Below are 23,520 nucleotides of genomic sequence, written 5' to 3'. Positions count from 1 at the left end.
GTCTGGAACTGGTCAACTGGTCGTTCACCTGACTTTAGTACAGACTGTGCATTTCCGGATCGAAGCTTTCAATATGGAACTTAGACGTAGTCTGAAGTTCTTGATGTCAAAGCAATGTCAAAGCATTCGAACCTCTCCTGCCTGTTAACTTATCTTGTATGTGATTCAGGAAGGCCTTCTTCTAACCACCCTAGATACGACAAAGAGGGTTAGTGAGATTTTAAGCCATCGTCACAAGTTTTGGCTTTAGAGAACACAAGGAGGTGTGCTCTCTAAGCCTTTCGTTATGGCCTAAGAATGGAAACCCTTTTTGTCCTTGGGCCAGGATCTTGGAAGCAAGGATGGCACAAGTTAGTGGGCAGGAGCCAGAGAGAGTCCTGTGCCCTGTCAGGTCTCTCAAGTTTTATCTACTTAAAATCAAGAAAGTCGAAGTCAGTCGGGCAATCTGCAGTGTTCCGAAAAAGACCAGACTTGCCCATATCGAAGTACACCCTGGTTTTAGGGTTAAGGAGTTCTTTCAAAAAATGCTCCTTCATTGTGTTTGCACAAAGATTTGAAAGCTTTTTATCTGAATGCTCACGAGATGAGGGCGCGGCCTCGGAAGCATTTCAACAGAGCATGGCACTCAGCAACATCCTGAGTACCATGTTTTAGCGAAGCAACTCTGTGTTCACTTCACACTCCCTGCGAGATGTGAAGATGGCATATGAGATCTGCTGCTCGCTAGGGCCATACGTGTCTGCAGACACAATCTTAGGGGCAAGAAGTACTACTCATCCTATCCTGTAGAAAATGGTTAGGAAGAGCTCTTAATTTAGTTGTGGAGTCGCTGACAACGGCGACTTCTTAACTCTGAAGCCTTAGTTCACACATTAACTTTGGCTAGGTTGGTCAGGTGGTGATATATATAATATATATAATAATATTTATTTTACTTCTTAGCCCTCATGGTATGGTCAATATGGTCTAGTCACATTGTGGTCACGCCCCCGTTGACAGATCATCTGGAGTGCACCAGCTTTATAGGTCTCTACCTCGCTGGCAACTCTAGTAAAGCAGAAGCAGACTGGGTGACAGTAATCACGAAGTCGGCTATGCTAACAGGTGGAACCAAGATGTAAATCATCTGCATGCATTTGTGTCCCAAAATCCTTCTATTCTGTCCCTTCCCACCTCCAATGGTGGGGTTCAACTATATATATATATCTGACAGGTAAGTTCATGAGCAAAATGATATTGTTATGATACAATAAAGTTTGTTCATACTTAACTGGCAGATATATATATATTCAAGTACCCACCCACCTCCCCTCAGGGGACAGTGGAAATAAAAATTATGAATAGAAAATGGGAATGGTTCCTGATACCCGCCTCCCAGCGGCGGGAATGGGTACTAACAACCTGGCCGACCACTGCGTGTGTCGGAAGTTTTTTAAATTCTGTCGGACTTCAGAAAATACAGCTATATATATACCTGCCAGGTAAGTATGCATAAAACTTTATTGTATCATAACAATATCATTTCCCTAGCTTAGTGTTTATACTAACCTTCTCTTATAGGCTGCTCAAGCCGTCAGGTACGCCGCGTCAACCACCTTAAAAGCCTGGGTTGGCGGATTTGGGAGGAACTTTACCAAGGGGCAGCCCTACATCCTCGACAAGAAGATGGCTGCCCTGATCTTCGCCGGCGGGAAGACAACCTCCTACGTTGACCCAGCAGCGGCGGCCCCGTATATCGCCACCATCCAACATCAGGTGGCCCAAGCCTTGGCAGACTCGGGGAACTCTGAAATCGTCGAAGATGTGGCGACTCTCAATCTGGACCGAGAGCCCATGGCGGTAGGTGAAGCAGAAAGTTTGTTAGATGAGGCAGGTTTGTTGGGGGCTCAAGGGCTTCCCTTGGGTCCTTCTGGATCGACTTCTCTTATCCCTTCTTCCTCTTCCTTTCAAGGATTTTCAGAGAGTGAACTGTCAGTTAGACCGAAAGTCCACTCAAGCTATCCCTAAGGTTAAGGGAAAGCGAGAACCCAAGGCCCTTGAGAAGACGCTGCCTAAGAAGTCGGCGCCTTCTACCTCTCATAAGTCTCCGGCTCACCATCCCGGAGCAGAGAAGACGAAATCATCATCCTCTCACTCTAAAGGGTCCAGAGGCAAATCCTCGAGGGACAAAGCTCAGCTCCCATCTAACCCTGAGCCTTCTACCTCCAAGGGGACTCGCCCTAAGACTCCCGTCGGAATCAAGGAACCTAGTCCCTTTGATACCGACGCCTTCACTGCAAATATCATGCAGCAAATGGGAAGCTTTGTTGGAAACTTAGTCCAAGACAAGTTTCAAGAGATGCTGTCTCACATGTCAACTTCCTTTCAGGAGTCAGGCCAGTCGATCGGAAACATTTCGGAAAGGCTGGCCAACCAGGAGTACCTGATGGCAGGTCTCCGAGAGAACCCGTTGGCAGTTCTCCCACAGCCAGGCACGGCGGCTCAAGCCATGCCGGACTACAACACCCTCCCTCCTTATACGGCAAGCAATCCTTGGAGGATCTCGTCCTATGCCCCCTTTAAGGACGGGATGCTAACGTTGGTGGACTGTGGTACTCGAAGGCTTGGGGACTTCGAGTTCCACCCCCCTTCATTGGTTACGCCCGCCTTACTGAGGCAGCGATGAGGAGGGAGGATAAGATCCCCAAAGAGACCTTGATTTTTGGTCGTGATCAAGCTCAATGAGATTGGCTGAGGAACCTAGAGGAGTGGGAATGCATCAACACCAAGATGCAAGCCTTCAAGAGCGCCTTTACCATTTTTGTGGTGGACGGAGAGACCCCTATCCCGTTCACCACAAAGGTGGCGGAGTTAACTCTTCAGGCCACAATGAGGGATGAACCGATGCCTCAGCTCCGGGAGACAGAGCCCACGTCTCTCCTGCTCACAGGTACCGATGACCTTTGGTCAGATCTTCCAGCCACTTTTACGGTAGGGATGTTGAAGCCAGATTGTGCTATAACACAATTTAGCGAAAGGCTCCCCAGGCTCCCAGACAATCTCATACAAGCAGAGTTCGACGCTAGAACCAGGTTGGGGAGATCCCTCAATAACCTGGTTATGACAGAGGTTTCGGCCTTGACATATGGTAACGAACCTCTGTTTAAGCTAATAGCCAAGTCACATCTCCATACGGTACAATGTGACTTGTACGACTTCTCGGAGGCAAGACGTAATTGTAGAAAACACGTCCTGCAAGAAGCTACCATCCGCCACGAACCCAACAAGTTGCTGGCAGCTTCGATCTGGGGGGCTGACCTCTTCCCAGAGTCGATAGTTAACTCTGTCCAACACGAAGCAACAAGACTCAACCAGAGTCTTAAGGTTCGTTGGGGCCTTTCAAGCAAAAGGAAGCCAGACCCGACTTCCTCAGCTAGAAAGACTAAAAAGCAGACGAAATTTCAGCCTTTCCAGGCTACCCAACAACAGCAGGTAGTGCAGGCAGTGCCAGTCTCACAGGTGGCACAGCCCTCCACTTCAAAGGCTCGGACTCAACAGCAGTTCCTACTTTTAACTCCTCAGGGACAAGCTTCCACCTCTTTTGCGGTCTCCCCGGCCTTCAACCCAGTGTTCGAAGGCCAAGCTTTCCAACCTTTAAACAGGTTTGGGAGAGGCAGCAGGGCTAGGGGTGCATTTCGCCAAAGAGGTGGCGGAAGAGCAACCAGCCGAGGGAAACACCTACGAGGAGGACGCGGGTCACGACCTGCCCAGAGTCAGTGAGAACCCTCAGGTAGGAGGGAGGCTGTTCCTTTATCGTCACAGATGGGGATTCAGCAATTGGGCACAGAGCATTGTGTCCAAAGGACTAGGGTGGAGCTGGACCAAAGGTCCCCCTCCATCCAAGACCTTCTATCAACAACCGACATCGGAATTGATGGAGTATGCCCAAGAACTCCTTCAGAAACGAGTAGTGTCAAAAGTCAGGCATTTAAAGTTTCAAGGTCGCTTGTTCAGTGTGCCAAAGAAAGGCTCAACCAAACGAAGAATAATCTTAGACTTGTCCCGTCTAAACTTATTCATTCGTTGCGACAAGTTCAAAATGCTGACTATCTCGCAGGTGCGGACCTTACTTCCCGTGGGGCCGTCACCACCTCTATCGATCTTACAGACGCATACTATCATATCCCAGTGGCAAGACACTTCCGCCCGTACCTAGGTTTTAGGCTAGGGAACCAGGCATTCTCCTTCAAGGTAATGCCCATCGGGTTGAACGTAGCCCCCAGGATATTTACGAAGGTGGCAGAGACAGTAGTTCAACAACTAAGGTCCCAGGGGATAATGGTAGTTGTGTATCTGGACGATTGGCTCGTTTGGGCAACAAGCATCGAAGAGTGCCACAAAGCAACGGTCAAAGTAATACAGTTTCTGGAACATCTGGGGTTCCAGATAAACAAGACCAAGTCTAGGCTAACACCAGACTCTCGCTTTCAGTGGCTCGGCATTCAGTGGGATCTGAACTCCCACACTCTATCAATTCCGGCGTCCAAGAGGAAAGAAATAGCCAAAGCAACCAAGCAAAGAATCCTAGGCTCTCTTCAATTTGCCTCAGTAACAGACGTTCTACTGAAGGCAAAACTAAAAGACATAAACCGTGTCTGGCGCTCAAGAGCAAACAACAAGTCCCGGGACAAATTGTCAGCCATCCCGACGATACTTCGCAAATGACTCCACCCCTGGGCGGAGGCCAAGAATTTATCAAAGTCAATTCCTCTCCAGTTCCCCCCTCCGGCATTAGTTATCCACACGGATGCTTCACTAAGCAGCTGGGGAGGATACTCTCAGTACAAAAAAGTACAAGGGACTTGGTCCCTCCAATTCCGTCAGCTTCACATCAATGTGTTGGAAGCTATGGCGGTATTCCTCACTCTGAAGAGACTTCTGCCAGCCAAGGGATCTCACATCAAGCTGGTATTAGACAGCGCAGTAGTAGTACACTGCATCAACAGAGGAGGCTCCAAATCAAGCCATGTGAACCATGTCATGATAACCATATTTTCTCTGGCAGCCAAGCCCAAATGGCACCTGTCCTCCACTCACCTAGCAGGAGTGAAGAATGTGATAGCAGACGCCTTGTCTCGCTCAGTCCCTCTCGAGTCGGAGTGGTCTCTGGACAGGCGTTCGTTTCTGTGGATCTGCCAGAAAGTTCCAGGACTCCAGGTGGATCTTTTTGCCACAGAGTCGAACCACAAGTTTCCCTGCTATGTGGCTCCCAACCTGGACCCTCTGGCTTATGCCACGGATGCCATGGCCATAGGGCCATAGATTGGAATCAGTGGAAGAAAGTATACATCTTTCCTCCAGTGAATCTTCTTCTGAAAGTTTTGAACAAACTCAGGACTTTCAAGGGACAAGTTGCCCTAGTAGCCCCCAATTGGCCCAAGAGCAACTGGTTCCCACTCCTACTGGAATTGGGTCTCTGGCCTCAACGGATTCCCAATCCCAGGCTATCTCAAGTAGTGCAAATGAAGACTGCGTTCGCTTCCTCAGGAATTCTCAAAACCCTAACTTTATGGACTTCATGAAGTTCGCGGCTAAAAGAGATGCAGATATCAATCCTCAAAACATCCTATTCCTAGAATCGGATAAAAGAGAATCGACCCTTCGTCAGTATGACTCGGCCGTTAAGAAACTAGCCAAATTTCTGAGGGGAACCGAATCTCAAACCATGACCACCAACCTGGCTATTTCCTTCTTCAGGTCTTTATTTGAAAAAGGTTTAGCAGCCAGTACTATTACTACCACTAAGTCTGCTCTAAAGAAAATATTCCAGTACGGCTTTAAAATAGATCTAACAGACTCTTATTTTTCTTCTATTCCTAGAGCTTGTGCTAGGCTCAGACCAACAGAGAGACCTAGCTCAGTGTCATGGTTCTTAAATGATGTTCTCAAACTGGCCTCAGATACTGATAATAACTCATGCGGTTACTTACCCCTCCTAAGGAAAACTTTATTTTTTTTAAGTCTAGCCTCAGGAGCCAGGGTATCTGAACTGTCGGCTCTGTCTAGAGACTCGGGTCATATAGAATTTCTCCCATCAGGAGAAGTTCTTCTCTCTCCAGATCGTCAATTTTTAGCCAAAAACGAGGACTCTTCAATGAGATGGGCCCCTTGGAAGATCCTCCCTCTTCCTCAAGACCCCTCTTTATGTCCAGTTACGACCTTACGAGCATATCTGTCCAGGACAACCATGAGTTCCTCTGGCCCTTTATTTATGAGAGAAAAAGGTGGCACTATTTCTTTAAAAGGTATTAGGCAACAGATCCTGTACTTTATTAAGCAAGCCAACCCAAATTCATTCCCCAAAGTCCATGACATTAGGGCAGTAGCCACCTCGATCAACTATTTCCAACATATGAATTTTGATGATCTAAAAAAGTATACAGGCTGGAAATCGCCACTACCTTAAATCCTTAGAAGCTCTTAAATTTCCAGCAGTGGCAGCGGGAAACACAGTTTCTCCTGACACTGCCTAAGTAGCTTAGTAATAGATCCAGATCTCCTTTCTACCTGCCTCACTGACATTCTTCCTGTGATCTTGCCACCAGGTACTCATCCCTTTTTTAGCCTTAGCTGCCAAAAATGGCACTTATTGTGATGTTTTCCTTATTTTTTTACTAGGACTACTCACACCTGTATATAACCTATTGTATTGTATAGTTTTAAGGTTATTATAAGTTGGCATAATTAATTTTAAGTATGTATTATAATCTTTGTAGTAATAAGTTCTAGATTATAGTACTTTAATGGCAATTGTTTTTACTTTATTCCCTTACTCGTTTCATATCTTATTTCAAGCTTGTGGCCATTTCTCTGGTACTATTTCACGAAGCAACACGGGCTGAGCCCAGAAAAGGGATTTTGACGAAGGAAAAATCTATTTCTGGGCAAAGGCCCGTGTTGTCCAGTGAAATCCCACCCTTCTTACACCCACCCTTGGGCCCAAGCTTGACACCTAACTCCAAGGATGACCGCTAGAGGCGCTTGTGATGGCGTCGGGAGCGCTAGTAGTAGTAGTTGCTGGTGTAGGCAGTGTGTCGGCCCTCTCTAGTAGGGGGATTTTGTAGAAGGATGGATCTAAATGGTAAGAGACCTGTGGTAGTGGTTTCACTCGCCCCAAAAACCATACCGACACCTTTTTATATAAGGTGAGTGAGTCAGAATACTCTGACATTCCATTTTAGTTTTTTCTCTGGTAATGTTAGTAATATTTACCTTAGAAATGTGCGCTAAAAGGACATTTCACTGGGCGACACGGGCCCTTGCCCAGAAATAGATTTTTCCTTCGTCAAAATCCCTTTTATGATTTTAAAAAATTATTTATACTAAAGTAAGTTCTTGGTTTACACATTTTGTTGTTAGTCCTCACCATCTCCCATAGATTTATTAAAAAATTCTTTTTTCATATACGAAACAAACCTTTGGTCTTAACATTAGGATAACCACTTAGCACCAGCTGGAAACCAGTAAAGTTTAAAATAATTGTGTACGCAAGGGAGTATTGGCATCTGTGCTTGGTCACAAGTCATGTGGAGCCACCCATTAGTTATTTTCTTACCGCCTTTAAGAGAGGACATGCTTTGCTTCCGTCCTTTTAAAGCCGGTTTAGTATGCCCCTGTTGTTTTGAATCTGTTGCGTTCCACTGATTCTCTTAGGCAAAGGTCACTGTCAGACTCCCCAGAACCTGGGAGAAGGTATACTGGTAGCCCAAGGGAGGTCAGTGGGGTCTACCCATGAGCAGTCGCTCCCTCAGGCAATAATGTAGACAAATCCCAGATTGCAACAGAGTGCCATTGGAAAGGTGTCTCTAAAGGAGTGCCGCTTTCGTCTAGTGCTTCCAGCTCCGGGGAGTCCTCTCCCAGGTGCCAGTGGCGATTCCATGACGAGTCCCATCCATTGAAAAGGAGGGCTCGTAAATTGCCTCTCTCTCCAGTCCCCTGTAAAAAGGCTAGTCTTTTCCAAAAAAAAACACCCTTCTTGTAGTTTATTGGATTCTCCAGAGAGATTCTCTCAGGATATGGCAGGAGAGGAAAGTCGTAGTGAGAGGATTTCATCCTCTAAGTCTAAGTCGTTGTATAGAAGGTCTTCCTCTGGCAGACTTTCGGAGGTCAAGAGTACGGGGAAGAGTAAGCTTCTGGAGGTTTCATTGGCACCTGTTCATACTTCTAATGCTGAAGGACAGGTAAGGCTCCCACCAGTCTCACCTGTAATTCACGAGACTCCTGGGATACAGGTTCCGCTTTCGGAGTATGAATGCCCATCAGCACAGAGAATTTCTACAACACTGGAACTGACAGTAGTTCAAGAGAAGTTTGGGCAGGCAAGAGCGCACCGACTCCCGAGTGCCCATTGGCGCCACAGTTTGCCTGCACGCCAGAGTGGCCACTGGCACCCGAAACTTCCATAGTGGCGCTAGAGCAACCTTTGGCTCCCAGTCGTCCATTGGTGCCCAGGAATACAATTGCGTCCGAGCGTCCATTGGTGCCTGAGCGTCCATTGGTGTCAGGACATTCATTGGCGCCCGAGCGACCATCAGCGCCCGGATGTCCATTGGCACCCGAACATCCACAGGTGCACATGCAACCAGGTGCACAGATGGACCAGTATGAAGCTCTCAGACAATCTGTGTCATCAGTTTCAGCTTCGGTCTTACCAACAGGCTCTCATGCAATGGCTGCCCCCGATCCTTCCTTTTCAGCCATCCAGAACAAGTTAGACAGCATTTTGGGCCTTATTCAGTCTGCGGTGCGCCCGGTTCAACCTCTAGAGAACTTATCACCCATTTCTTCAGCCGAAGAAGAAGAGAAAGGAGAAGAGGAGGATAAAGAGTCATCTCTCACTGCATACAAAACCTTGTTGTTTTACTTTATTGCAAATTTTTGGGATTCATTCTCGCCAGTGACTCCCACGTCGCCAGTGTCTTCCTACATGAGAGACAACCAGGAAGACTTGACAATATTACCCAAACTAGTACTGTCTTTTTCAGCTCAAAAGGTGTTAAAGGAAATTAACCTTTGGCTTGAGGATAAGAGGGATGAAGGGAAAGTTAGCTTCAGTTTCCCTCCTTCTCGTCTTTCCATGAGAAGACATCTATGCTACGAAACAGGAGAAGCTCACTCTTTGGGTGTGTCTGCCTCTGCCCAGGGAGACTTCTCCGGTCTTACTGACTCGCTGAGAGGATCAGCTTTCAACTCAGCCAAGATCATGTTTACGGCGTCAGAATTGTATCATCTAATTAAAAATATCTTTAGGTTATTTGAAGTGATAAGTTTCCTGGACTGGACAGTGGGAGCTTTGGGATGTAAACTCAAGAAATATTCCATGTTGGACGAGGAAGCCTTTGCAGACATTTCAGAAGTTATCTCCTGTTTAGATAAGGGTATTAGAGACGGATCCTCGGAACTAGCCTCTCTCTTCATGTTAGGCATCATAAGGAAGAGAGAATTTTGGTGTTCTTTTACATCTAAAGGGATTTCTCATACTCAAAAGTCTGCCTTACTGTATTTGTCTTTGGATAAGAAGTGCCTGTTTCCGAAGAGACAGTAGTGCTAGTTGCCTCGGAATTGCAAAAGAAGGCAACACAGGATCTTCTCTCGCAATCTGCTAAATGTACTCGAGAAAATGTTCCCCGTGTACGTCCCCCGCCAGCCAGCCGAGGACAACCCTTTTGGGGCAGGGAATTCTGTAGATATTTCCCTAGATCAAGAGGTAGAGCACATTTCAGCCTTAGATCTATTAAAAAATCCACAAGCAACTCCTCAACCAAGAAGTTATGTATCAGTCCTTCGTGCACCAGTAGCAGCAAGACTCCTTCAATTTTGGGAAGAATGGGAAGCAAGAGGGGTGGAATCTTGGATTGTAAAGGTTTTAAGAGAAGGATACGATATTCTTTTCAAGAGAAAACCACTGTTATCAGGCTCTCTAATAGCTTTGAGAGCTTACTCAGAAAGTTCAAAGAAGTTCTTCGCCCTTTCGGAAGAGGTTTCGTCCTTCTTGCAAAAGAAAGCAATAGAGTTAGTAAAGAGCCACCAACCCCAGGTTTTTACAATCATCTTTTCGTTGTCCCCAAGTCATTGAGGGGATGGAGACCTGTGTTGGCCATGAGTACTCGGAACCAATATGTGCAGAAGACAAAGTTCAAGATGGAGACAAATCAGTTGGTCCTTTCATCAGTCCATCAGAGGGATATTTTCACATTCCAATACACCAAAACTCAAAGAGGTTTCTGCAATTTGTCTTCAGGAACAATATATACCAGTTCAGAGCTTTCGACTGCCCCACAAGTGTTCACCTCAGTGTTAGGTCCCATTGCGAAATGGTTACATCTAGTCAGGATAAGGATATCCCTTTATTTGGACGATTGGCTTCTCCGGTCACAAGCAATGGAGAGTTGCACGGAGGATCTTCAGAAAAGTCTGACTTTAGCTCAGGAATTAGAACTATTAATAAACAGGCGAAAGTCGCAGTTACTCCCCTGTCAGGAACTAGTCTATTTGGAGATGAGGATAAACTTGGTGAGTTTTCGGGCTTTTCCATGCCCACAAAGAATCGAGTCATGCCTACAGAAGGTAGAGAAATTTCTAGTCCTTCAGGAAGAAGTTTCCAGGCTCTTTTATTTTCCGTATCACACAAGAAATAAAGGAGGACCTGCAATGGAGGAAATTAGGAGACAGACTTATAGAAGGGAGATCTCTCCTCCCACTGAGCCCCAACCTAGTGTTCTTTTCAGACGCATCAGATCAAGGTTGGGGAGCGATTCTGGGGGAAAAGGAAGTATCAGGCATTTGGAATGCACAACAAAAACAGTGGCATATAAATCAGAAGGAATTGACTGCCATCCACTGGGGATTGTTAAAGTCTGCGGACGAAGTTCGCAACAAAGTAGTGGCGATACATTCGGACAGTACGACAGCGTTCTCATACATAAGGAGACAAGGAGGGACACACTCGTTTTCTCTTTGCGAGATGGCAAGAATCCTGCTGTTATGAGGGAATTGGAATCATACCACATCAGTAACAAGGTTCGTTCAGGGGAAATTCAATGTACTCGCGGACAAACTCAACCGCAGGAAGCAAGTCCTTCACATGGAATGGATGATTAACCCAGTGGTATGCCTTGAATTGTGGAAACTCTGGAGAAAACCGATGATATCTCTGTTTGCCACAACTGTTCATCAACCCCCAGACCCGAAAGCATGGGCAACAGATGCGATGCTTATGGACTGGTTGAACAAGGACCTGTACGCTTTTCCTCCATTCAAGATGGTGAGAGAAGTTGTCAATAAATTCGGAACAAACCACAACGTTTCGATGACTCTCATTGCTCCATTCTGGCCAGGGCAGGAATGGTTCCCAGATCTTTTAGACCTACTGGTGGATTAGCCAAGTTTACTTCCTCAGAAAACAGATCTACTCAGACAGCCCCACTTCAGAAGGTTCCATCAAGAACTGTCCACTCTGTCCCTAACCACTTACAGAGTGAAGGGGTTTTCAAAACAAGGCGAGAGCTATTGCTCAATGCAGTAGGGTATCCTCAAGTAAAGTCTACCAGGCAAAGTGGACTGTGTTTAGAGCCTGATGTGAAGAACATAATATTTCGTCTTCTAAGACAACTGTAATGGAAATAGCAAAATAGCAGATTTTCTATTATATCTGAGAACAGATAGGAATCGGTCTACCACGACTATCAAAGGTTATAAGGCAATGTTGGAATCTGTTTTCAATCACAGAGGATTGGAGGTATCAGTGAAAAGAGATTCTGCAGATCTCATTAAATCCTTTGATATAGAAAAACCCAAAGGTTCGAAGATATCTTGAAACTTAGATGTAGTGCTTAAGTGGCTGTCGGAAACTCCATGTGAGGCGTTGGCAAGAGCATCGTTGAGAGATTTGAAGAGAAAGACCCTATTTCTAGTAGCCATGTCTACAGCTAAAAGGGTGAGTGAATTAAATGCTATGGACAAGAGAATAGGATTTGCACAGGGTAATGTGGTATGCGCATTAACCTTGGGGTTTTTAGCAAAAAATGAGATTCCATCCAAACCGTGGCCTCGTTCTTTCAGTATTAAAAACTTCACAGACTTAGTAAGACCGGAAGAAGAAGAGAGGTTACTCTGCTTGGCCAGAGCTCTGAAATGTTATTTACAAAGGACAGAGAAAATTTGGGGCCCGTCCAATCATTTATGGTGTTCGGTAAGGAATCCTGCGTGCATGATGTCTAAAAACAGCCTGGCGTTCTTTGTACGTAGTGTCATTTTAGATGCTCATTCACAAGTGAAAGAAACTGATCTTAATAAACTTAAAGTGAAAGCTCATGAGGTGAGAGCAGTGGCAACATCCCTTTCGTTTAAACACAAACCTCTCTTTGGACTCGATTATACAAGCAACATATTGGAAATGTAAATCAGTGTTTGCCTCGCATTACCTGTGGGAAATTGAGACAGTCTATGAAAATTACAGTACCCTGGGTCCGTATTTAGCGGCTGGCACAGCATTGGGTAAGGGTGTGTAGGAAGTAATACCTTCCTAGCCTATCTCTTCACCTTGAATAAGGTTGTTTAGTTTTTAGGGGAGCCTGGAGGTACTATTGATGTACTAGGAGTACCCTTCAGTCAAGTGTATAGTCGGGTATGAATTTTATGGTTATTGTGAAGGTATATGTTTTTACTCTGGTAACATAATATTATATGGTTAGCCATGGACATTCCTTAGCTGCATGGGTCCCACTTTTTAGAGGACGAGTTCTGGCTATACCACCACATCCCTATGAGTTAAGACGAGCAACTTCCAGAGGCAGTAATCATCTGTTCAGCTCTCTTAAGAGGTAAGAAACCACAAGCATTTGCGTGGATACTAGCACTAAGTACATATTTTATATTTATCAAATTTTAAAAGATATGTGCATATCCTTTGATCCCACCTCCTACAATGTGGGATTCAGCTTTGTAACTAATTGGCAAGTTGTATACATAAAAATTAAATTTTTTAATAAAATAAGATTTTATGTATACAGTAGACCCTTGACTCACGAACACAATCCGTTCCTAGACCTTGGTCGTGTTCCAAATTGTTCGTGACTCGGAGCTAATTTCCCCATAAGGTTTAATGGGAATAATATTAATTGGTTCTCGACCCCTACGAACCAATATATATTATGTATATTTTGCCTTATTTTACACAGATAATGTAAAAGTCAGTGTAAAAAACCTTAATATATCTAATAATATAATTTAAAATGGTAAACTAACACTATAAAAACGTTTGTAAAGTGAACACTTACTATGACTGGCGAGACTTCTGGCTTGACGGACAAGAGAAGAGGAGGGTGGTGGGTGGGGAGGAGGTTATTGTGCGGAAGGAGACCCTCCCCCATCCAGGTCGGGGAGATCTCGTTCCGGAGATTCAACTCTTCTAGGTTTTTTTGGTGAACGTTTAATCACAAACTTATCCAATGTCTGTTGCCTTTTCCTTCCTTGCATAACTTTTCTGAAATGGCTCATTAAATTTTCATTGAGCATATTCACGATCCTGTTCGTAACAATTTTGTCCGGATGATACAATTCAAGGAAGCACTGGACATCATTCCACTTTTCCAATGCGGCTTTTATCACATCACTGCTGACATCTGTAACTTCCTCCCCAGCCTCCTCTTCGTCAGTTGATTTCTTTCTTTATTTCAATGGTTATCTTCCTCTGCACCCTCTTCTCACCATCACTCTTCACTTTCTTACTTTCACCACCACTCTTCACTTTCTTAGGGCCCATTATGAAGAAAATCACAAGTTTTAGCGCAAAAAATGCTAAGCGAATTGACGAACGTCTTGTACACAATGAGATGAGACAAAGAGCGATGCGTGGGTGACGCCGTGCGTGGGCGGCTGGAGGATGGCTGTTCCCATGGCAACTCAAACGCTCTCACGTGTGCTGGGCGATTTCGCGCATTTTTCAAATGTTTGTGTCTAAAAATTAGTTTGTGAAACAAAGTGAATTGTTATTTTCCAGAAATTTCCAGCATTTTTCAAATGTTCATGTCTCAAAATTAGTTCATGACCCAAACAGAATTTTTATTTTCCGCATTTTTTTTTGTTCGTATCTCAAAGTTAGTTCGTAGGTCAAGGGTGAAATTTTACCTATAATTTTGGTCGGGGATCGAGTTGTACGTGGGTCAATGCGTTCGTGAGTCAAGGGTCTACTGTACTTACCAAGTAGTTACATGATAAAAGCCTCCCCTCCTCCCTTCACATGGATAGTGGGGCATAAACAACTGATTTTCGTGCGGTGTTGGTTCCTCACTCCCCCGATAGTGGGCGGTGGTTATCACCTGACCAAAGCAAACTAGCGCTACTGTGAATTTCAAAATAGCTATGTAACCACTTAGTAAGTAGTATACATAAAATCTTATTTTATTATAAAAATGTCTTATTTCATTACAAGTTTATTGACTTTGATTATCACACATATTATAACGGTGTACAAAAAACTATTTTATTGCTGTTGATGTTTCATCTCTACTCACCGTAAAAATAAAAAAAAATAAAAATTTCATGTAGGCAACGCTCAACTATTTACTCTCATCCCCACCAGTTTAAGTACCTGTGAAGCTTCATCCCCAGATCTCTCTCTCTCTCTCTCTCTCTCTCTCTCTCTCTCTCTCTCTCTCTCTCTCTCTCTCTCTCTCTCTCTCTCTCTCTCTCTCTCTCAGATAAGAAAAGGATTTATTTTTTGCATTATGGTTATTTATTTTTAAAAGTATAGCTTTATAGATAAACATGATGTTACTTTGTCATTCATTTTTTCATATTTTCCATGCTATAATATATGGCATAGAAAATATGAAAAAATGATTGACAAAGTAACATCACATTTATTTATACTGTACAAAATAAACATACATGCATAAAACAATCAATCTTTCTCTTATCTCAGAGAGAGAGAGAGAGAGAGAGAGAGAGAGAGAGAGAGAGAGAGAGAGAGAGAGAGAGAGAGAGAGAGAGAGAGAGAGAGAGAGAGAGAGAGAGAGAGGATCTGGTGACAAGACCAGATGTGTGATAATCATAGTCAACTAAACTTGTAATAAAATATGGTACATTAAATTAGGCAAAACAAAGATATTACAACAATACGACCTCCGTCGTCTATTGTGAAATTTCTGGATTGTTTATTTTTGTGTTTTTTTATGTTTATGGTACAGTATTTGATATTATTTCCATTAAAAGGATATGTCAGTACAGTACTAATATACAAAACACAGAGAGAGAGAGAGAGAGAGAGAGAGAGAGAAGAGAGAGAGAGAGAAAAGTTACATTTTTGCATTTTAACAAATGCACTGGAAGATAAAAATTTAAATAATTAGCAAATATTTAAGATGCTGTATAGTATGTTCTATCGTCCCGAAACTTTATGCTATAGAAATATAATTTCAAATACATTTAGACTTCCCTTAAGAGAGAGAGAGAGAGAGAGAGAGAGAGAGAGAGAGAGAGAGAGAGAGAGAGAGAGAGAGAGTGTGTGTGTTATGTGCATTGGTAAGCTGTTGTCTGATTTTGTGGGATTTTTATTTAGCATTTTACTATTGATATTTTTCTGTTTATATTAATATTAAAATTCAAAAGGTAGTAAATAATTCCTTTTTATCATAAAAAATGTATTTAGTTATAAAAATAAAAGTACAGTAATTAGTGAATATTGTTTTATGAAAAAATTTGTGAATTCATGAAATTAGTTGAATAATGTGTTCCATAAAGAATAAGCAACAAAATGAAACTTGGAAATGTGAAATGCATAGAAATGGGGCTCACGGTATATACATCTATTATATGATTAATAAATCATCACAAGGAGGCAAATATCCACTGCAGTTCAGTCCCTAGTCTGCTGTCAGTTTGTTTTAATATCTTCCCGATACTATTATTCCCAGCAGGTGAGTTACATAATAGTCATGTTGATAGTACTTCTTTTCTTTTGTATTAGGGCTATATCATGTGTTGTTATTGATCTTCTAGTGCTAAAACCAATTAATTTTTTTCTCCAGACATACAGAGAGTTCCATGCCGACATATTTCCTGACACACCTGGTTATGAGCCTTCATCAACAGTATCTCAATGGCTTGGTGGTGCCAACATACCAACCAAAAATGTATCTCTTGATCCAGCAAAGAGACCAAACTCCAAGTTCCAGGTATTGCCTAGTGGTAGTAAGAACTCAGTAACTAAGCTTATTTATTTAGATTTGTTTTTTTTGTATACATGTAAAACTTAACTAATACCACACCATTGGGGCCTGATGATTGGTAGATTAGTGAAAATTGTGAATCACAGGAGGTTTACGTCTAAAGGATAGTTATACAGGCGGCCCGCGGTTAGCGGCACAATCACTTAGCGTCGAATCAGTTTTATGGCGATTAATTAAAAAATAAGGTATTTTTACGGCACAAATTTCAGTTAACAGCGCTGCAAGTGCCAGTATGTCTAACAAGTACATACATTTGTAGAAATACCATTCAGACCATAGTAATGGTTACGCAGATGATATTGAAAATTCTTATTGAGAGTTACAGTTGAACCTCTACATACAAAAGTCCCTAAGTACGAAAAATCCAGGTTACGAAAGCAAAGACGAAGATTTTTTTTGCTTCTGTGTACGAAAATAATTCAGGTTGCGAAAGGGTGTATGTACTGTAAACCGAGATTCGCCCAGGCCGCCGAGAACAATTTTAAAACTCGCGCGCCGCCAACTCAGTAGACTCGCCACCATCCTCCCGCTCTCCCATTGGTTCCTGTTGCTAGTCACTGCTGTAAGATCCTGCTCTCCTATTGGTCAGCATCTGTCCCATCATGCACCTATGTAAAGGTGTTCCTCGACCATTTCGTGGCAGCAGCGTTATCGTACACACGTGGAATTCGTTCGTTCACATAGATTTCGTTTGTTAACGTAAATTTGTGTTGCTTTCTTTGTACAGGCGGCCCGCGGTTAACGGCGCAATCACTCAACGGCGAATCGGTTTTACGGCGGTCGTCAAAAATATTCATTAAAAAAATAAGGCATTTTAAAGGTATCTTTACGGCACAAATTTCAGTTAACAGCGCCGCTAGCGCCGTTGTCTAACGAGTTCATACATTAGTAGAAATGCCGTTCAGACCATAAAGGTTATGCAAATTATATTAACAAATTTTATGGAGAGTTATTACGTAGGTATTAGGGTAAAATATATGCCTCTGACGCTGTTCTATGCCGAAAATATCGAGTTACATAAGTGCAAATTTAGCTATGGATGTGTCATTTATAAATGTTCATGCTTTTATTTTAAATGTGTATGAAAATGTATTACGTGAAAGGCATTTTTATTTCTGTACAGAAATATGATACAAAGGCAGCTTTTGAAACTGCCCTTCATGTTATCAAATACGATGTTTTTTCATGTTCTTTCTTGTAAGCTGCCGCCTGCCGCTCTTCCGAAAATATCGATTTAAAAAAAGTGCAAATTAGTGATCGATGTGTCGATTTTATATATGTTTATGCTTTTATGTTTAAAATGTGTATGAAAATGTATTACGAATAGGGTATTTTTATTTCTGTGCAGAAATATGATAAAAAGGCAGCTTTTGAAACTCCCCTTCAAGTTATCGACTACGATGTTTTTTCAAGTTTGTTCTTGTATGCCGCCGTCTGCCGCTCTTCCAAAAATATCGAGTTAAAAAGAGTGCAAATTTAGCGATCGATTTGTCGATTTTTCAAATGTTTATGCTTTTATGTTTAAAATGTGTATGAAAATATATTACGTAAAGGTATTTTCATTTTTGTACAGAAATAAGATACAAATTAAGGCAGCCTTTGTAACTACGATGTTTTTTCAAGTTCGTTCTTGTATGCCGCCGTCTGCCGCTCTTCCGAAAATATCGAGTTCAAAAGAGTGCAAATTTAGCGATCGATGTGTCGATTTTTCAAATGTTTATGCTTTTATGTTTAAAATGTGTATGAAAATATATTACGTAAAGGTATTTTCATTTTTGTACAGAAATAAGATACAAATTAAGGCAGCCTTTGTAACTACGCTCCACATTGTCAGGGGATGGTTTTTCATGTTCGTTCTTGTCCGCCAGTTCCGAAAAATGCATTGTGTTATTTTATTAATTATGCATCTTTTCCATAAATCCTTTAAAAAGTTATACATTATTTCACTGTATCCAAGAATATTGTATGTATTCTCATATTATTGTATTTTAAAATACTACGGCAAACTTAAGCCCATATTCCGCGGAGCGGCCAATGTTGTGGTTTGAAATCAGCTGATGAATACGAGTTTGTTTCACCATAACGCAATTCTGAGCGAATGCTCTTGCTTCTAGTTAGCGTAAACGAATATCTATATACTTGTATGAGACAAAGTTATTTTTCCATATACAGCGTGTTTTTAGGTGGAAATATTTATTGAATATGTCTCGTTGTGAATGTGAACTACTATTTTTTTCGTTAACAGATTACGTTAGCGGCATGTTTATTGCGTAAAAAATTACGTGATTCCGTTCGCAATAATCCTTTATATCATCGTAATACGAACTTTACGTTATTTATCTTATATCGGCGTGAAACCAACAGTAACATGTGTTCTTTCAAGCATAGTAGTTTTGATTAAAATGATTTTATCCCAATTTTATCTACAGTTGTGTGTGATGGCAGACGTTTACTGCAGTTTTATCCTTGTTGCCGATGTACGATAATAGTCATTAGCAGGCAATAGCAGCTTGAACAGTTTTCTCAGCTTCAGTTATAACTATGTTTAAATTTAACGGTATATTTCCCAATTGATCTATAATCTATATTGATCTCTGATCTATAGCGAATAAAGTTATTACATTAAGATATCTCAGTTCTATTCTATACATAACGCCATTTATAACAAATACGGTAATGTTGCACTGTAGTACGATGATCGAAATACAAGCCAAACAGATGTTATCCAGTTCGGTTGTACTTAGAAAAAAAAAAAAGTCGTTGCTCGTTCGGTTGTTCATGGCTGTACACGTTTACGCAACGAGTATAACGTTAAAACCATACTTTCATCATTCTCTTTTGCTGTTATTGAACTTATGTAACTAGAAGATGGATGAAGTTAGGCCATTGTAATTTGATCTCTCATAAAATCGAACTATCGTAAGACTAATGATCGTAACCTGAACACTACAGCTACCTGTACACTGTATAAACTTTACTATATACACCCACATGTACTGTACAGTAAATTCTATAGTACTATACTGCATAAATATAATTTTACTTATTGCGCCGTTGTGGGATTACGGCGCCTTTGACTGGTCTAGAATTTTGAAAGAAGGTGTGCGGCGGCCATAGGCTTTAAAATCGCTCAGCGTCGAAAATCGCTTGGCGTCGGTGTCCAGGAACGGAACCCCTGCCGCTAACCGAGGGCCGCCTGTATACTGTAAGTTACTTTATCGTGTTGTGTGTGAACTTAATTACTTGAGTTATTAGCCATGGGTCCCAAGAATGTTGCTGAAGTTCATGGAAAGAAGAGGATGCTTTCTATGGAGACGAAGATGGAGATAATTAAAAAGTATGAAGCTGGCATGCGGTTGAGTGTGATTGCTAAGGAATGCGGCCAAAATCCATCGACGATAGGCACCATCCGTAAGCAGAAGTAAGCCATTAAAGCAGCTACTCCTTCCAAGGGCGTGACTATTTTTTCAAACAAGAGGAGCCACGAGCATGATGAGATGGAGAGGCTGCCTGTCGTATGGATTAAGGACAAAGAAATCGCTGCCGATACGATAACCGAGACGGCAATCTGCCAGAAGGCCAGTGCTATTTTCGGTGATCTGAGTGCTCAGGCTGAAGACGACGCAGGAGAAGGGACAGCGAAGGCAACCCCAGACTTCAAGGCTTCTCAGGGTTGGTTTGATAAATTTCATAAATGGACTGGCATCCATTCGGTGGTTTGGCATTGGGAGGCTGCCAGCTCGGACGCGAAAGCGGCCCAAGCCTTTGTTAAGACATTCAACAATATGACAATCAAGGAAGGCTACAGTTCTCAGCAAGTCTTCAACTGTGACGAGACTGGCCTTTTTTGGAAAAAAATACCTCATCGGACGTACATCACGGAGGAAGAAAAGAAGCTACCCGGGCATAAGCCTATGGAAAACAGGCTTACGCTTGCACTATGTTCCAACACCAGTGGGGATTCTAAGGTGAGGCCCCTACTTGTGTATCATCCTGAGACTCCTCGAGCCTTCAAGGCCCACGGCCCACAAAGTGCTAAAGGAGAAGCTTCCGATGATGTGGAGGGCTAATGCGAAAGCCTAACACCACCCCTTTCACTCCAGCCCATGGACCAGCAAGTGATATTGAACTTCAAGAAGCTGTATACAAAACATCTTTTCAAGAGATGTTTCGACATCACCGATAACACAATCCTCACCCTGCTGGAATTTTGGAAGGAGCATTTCAATATTGTGATATGCATCCGGCTCATCGATCAAGCTTGGTAGGAGGTTTCGAGGCGAACCTTGAATTCTTCGTGGAGGAAACTCTGGCCTGATGCCGTATCCGCCCGAGACTTCGAGGGATTCAATGTGGGCGAAGCTGATGCAGATTCAGAAAGAGTTGACGATCCTGAAACTGTTTCACAACCAGATCTTGACAAGATCGTTGCACTCGGCAAGTCCATGGGGCTGGTCGTCGATGAGGACGACATCAATGACCTTCTCGAGGAGCACCAAGAGGAGCTTATGACGGATGACCTGAAGGAGTTGGAGGCCATGCAACATAACGTTGTTCAAGAAGAGTTCTCCAGCAGCGGCGAGGAGTAGGAGGACCCTATGACAACGGCAGAAATTAAGTATGTTCTAGCTGCTTTTCATAAAGTGCAAACATTTGTAGAAAAGAGACACCTTGAAAAGACTTACACAGTTTGTATGCTTGCGCAGTTCGATGACATTTGCCCGAGTCGTTTCAGGAACATGGTGAAAAGCAGGCAGAAGCAATCTTCCTTGGATAGTTATTTTTTAAAGAGGCCTTTAGTAGTAAGCAAACAGGAATGTCCAAGTGATACGAAAAAACAGAAAATTGGAAGTGGTGAAGAAATTGAAATTTGTTAAAAGACGTAAAGTAAAAAAGTACAAAAAAAGACATTTATTTTTAAGTTTTTGTAAAGTTAAGTGTTAATGTTTTCTGCATTTGTTAACCCTTTAACGCCGATTGGACGTATTAAATGTCTATATAAATTGTCTGTTGGGTGCCGATTGGATGTATGGTACTTCGATATAAAAAAGTTTTTTGTTCCGATACGTAATACAAACCATCAGTCCTTTTACAATAGGAAGGTAACTAGCGGCAGCTGGAACGGTTGTAAGCTTCGAACAAGGGAGATCGGTAGTTAACTGCCGGTCCGACAGTGCACACGCAGCGCGACTGGGAGGTGAAGAACCACTTTTGCTTTCGGCTGTGTGTGTGGAGGACGTGTTCGCCATCGCTCTCTGCCCGCTTCATCGTCGTATGCTTTGGTTTTGTTGTGAATATTCTTCAACTTGGTTTGTCAGTGTTTGAGAGTGAAATTGTAAGTACGTACTGTCTTTTTCATTTTTCCTTGTGCATTAATTATGGATCACCGGTCAATGGAGCTATCCCTGCGCCCCCCCCATCAACGATAGAGTGTGCCCAGGGGTGGAGGACCGCAAATGTGGGGTCTTCCGCTCCTTTCCGGAAATTGATCCGCATGCCCTTTGCGCTCAGTGCCGAGGGCGTGAATGCTCTCGGGCCGAGCCGTGCAATATTTGTAATAATTGGTCGGAGGTGCAGTGGGTGCTGTACAAGGGTAGGAAGAAGCGTAGACCTGCCAAGGAGTCGTTGGAAAGCTCTCCAGCGACTCGTTTGGTTACGGACGCTTCGTCTTCTTTCCTGCCCCCGGCTCAGCTCCCGCGTATGGCACCTTTCCCTTTGGGGGAGGTTTCAAGGTCCTTCTCTTTGCCCGATCCGTCGAGCGTAGAGGAGGGCGCTCGTTACCCCGACGTGCAATTGTATTCGGGGTCTTCCGTTCGCTCGGAGTGGGGTTCGCCCCCCCTGTGCGAGGGGGAACCCCTCCTAACCCAACTGTTGCTTCCTCAGGTGCTTCTGCTGCGGTGGACGACCTTGGCCAGGTGTGGGTGTCGCTGGGACTTCAGGGTGCACCGAGCATCCAGGGGCTGCTCCAGCATCTGGCGGGGGCTGTGCCGGTCACCCATGGAGCAGTGACCACCACTACCACCACGATCTCAACTCCAGGGTATGCTGCCCCTCCTCACCTGGTTTACACCCCTCACGTGATGTCTGTGACGCCTACGGCTGCCGTGCAGGGCACGATCGCAGCCGTGCCGAGGAGGGGCGTGCCTCCACCTCCTGGGTTCTTCGTGCTGCCAGCCCCAGACTACCGATGCCCGAAGAGCTCGCCCCTGGGCCTGCCACCGGTACCCAGGATGTCGCTGGGTGCTGCCCCGTCTCCTGGAGTACCTGCCCTGTGTGCCGTTCCTGCTGTTCCCGCACATGCTGACGTCGTTCCAGCCTGTGGTGTTGCTGCCCCAGACGCTGGTCCTTCCGGACAGCTGCAGCCAGGCCCTGTTGCTTCGGCAACAGCAGCCCCAGCTCCATCCTGGATGGAGGACTTGACGTCTGTCCTGAGGGAGCTGACGAAGAAGAAGAAGAAAATGAGGAAGGTGTCATCGTCGTCTTCGTCGTCTTCTTCGTCGCCTGCCGCCACCTCTTCCCCTTCGACTTCCAAGGCTTCCAAGCCGAGGAAGAAGAAGGCTGCCTCCTCCCCCCCTAAGAAGGCTCCTTCGGGAACTTCTAAGGGCCCGTCCCAGTCCGGTGGGATGGGGGGTCCTTCCGCTGGTCCTCCTGCTCCTTCGGGAGCAGGGCCCGTCTCTCCTTCCGCAAGGAAGAAGAAGACTGGGACCAGAGGGGTACCAGCTAACACCGGTACTTCCTCAGCTGGTGCTAGGGGTGCTGCTGCTACACCAGGTTCCAGCTCGGCCTCTCGTTCGCGAGAGGTACCGAGTGTACGGTCGCCCACGGGCGGCCTTGTAGTCAAGGCCCAGACGCCCGAGTTCGCTCGGCGCCAGGACCAAGGCATGGAGCGGAAGGCTGGCAAGAGCCGCTCAAGTGACTCGCCAGGCCAGCAGCCGCTCTCGCAGCAACCAGCCGGGTACCAGGGTTGACGTGACGGTCCCAGACTGGCCACGGGCTGAGGCTGGTAAGAGGTCCCCTCGATCGCAGGAACCAGCCTCGGCTGGTCCCAGCGGTTTGACACGCCGTGAGAACACGCACCGGTCCTACTGCGACAGTGGTCTCTGCAGGTCCCCTGACCGCCGCTCCTACCGGGATCGGACGGATAGGGTGACCAGCAGCAGCTCCTCTGACGCACGGGACTGGGGCCGCTGTTCTCGGTCCAGCTGCTCGCCCCAGGGGAGCGGGGCGACCAGGCCTGTAGCTCGATCGCCAA

The 23,520-nt window shown here is 44.3% G+C and overlaps 1 protein-coding gene across 5 annotated transcripts in view; it reads left to right on the top strand.

The window, feature by feature from the left end:
• LOC135216709 (coronin-7-like) overlaps positions 1 to 23,520 on the top strand; it is a 502,494-nt gene that overhangs the window by 164,158 nt on the left and 314,816 nt on the right. For all 5 annotated transcript variants that reach the window (XM_064252162.1, XM_064252161.1, XM_064252160.1 and 2 more), the window contains one exon: positions 16,068 to 16,214. In XM_064252162.1, the coding sequence (XP_064108232.1) occupies positions 16,068 to 16,214 (147 nt within the window). The remainder of the gene's footprint in view (positions 1 to 16,067; positions 16,215 to 23,520) is intronic.

This window comes from Macrobrachium nipponense, chromosome 6 (genome assembly GCF_015104395.2).
Source record: "Macrobrachium nipponense isolate FS-2020 chromosome 6, ASM1510439v2, whole genome shotgun sequence".
Taxonomy (NCBI): domain Eukaryota; kingdom Metazoa; phylum Arthropoda; class Malacostraca; order Decapoda; family Palaemonidae; genus Macrobrachium; species Macrobrachium nipponense.
This window is presented reverse-complemented; position numbering and strand designations above follow the sequence as displayed.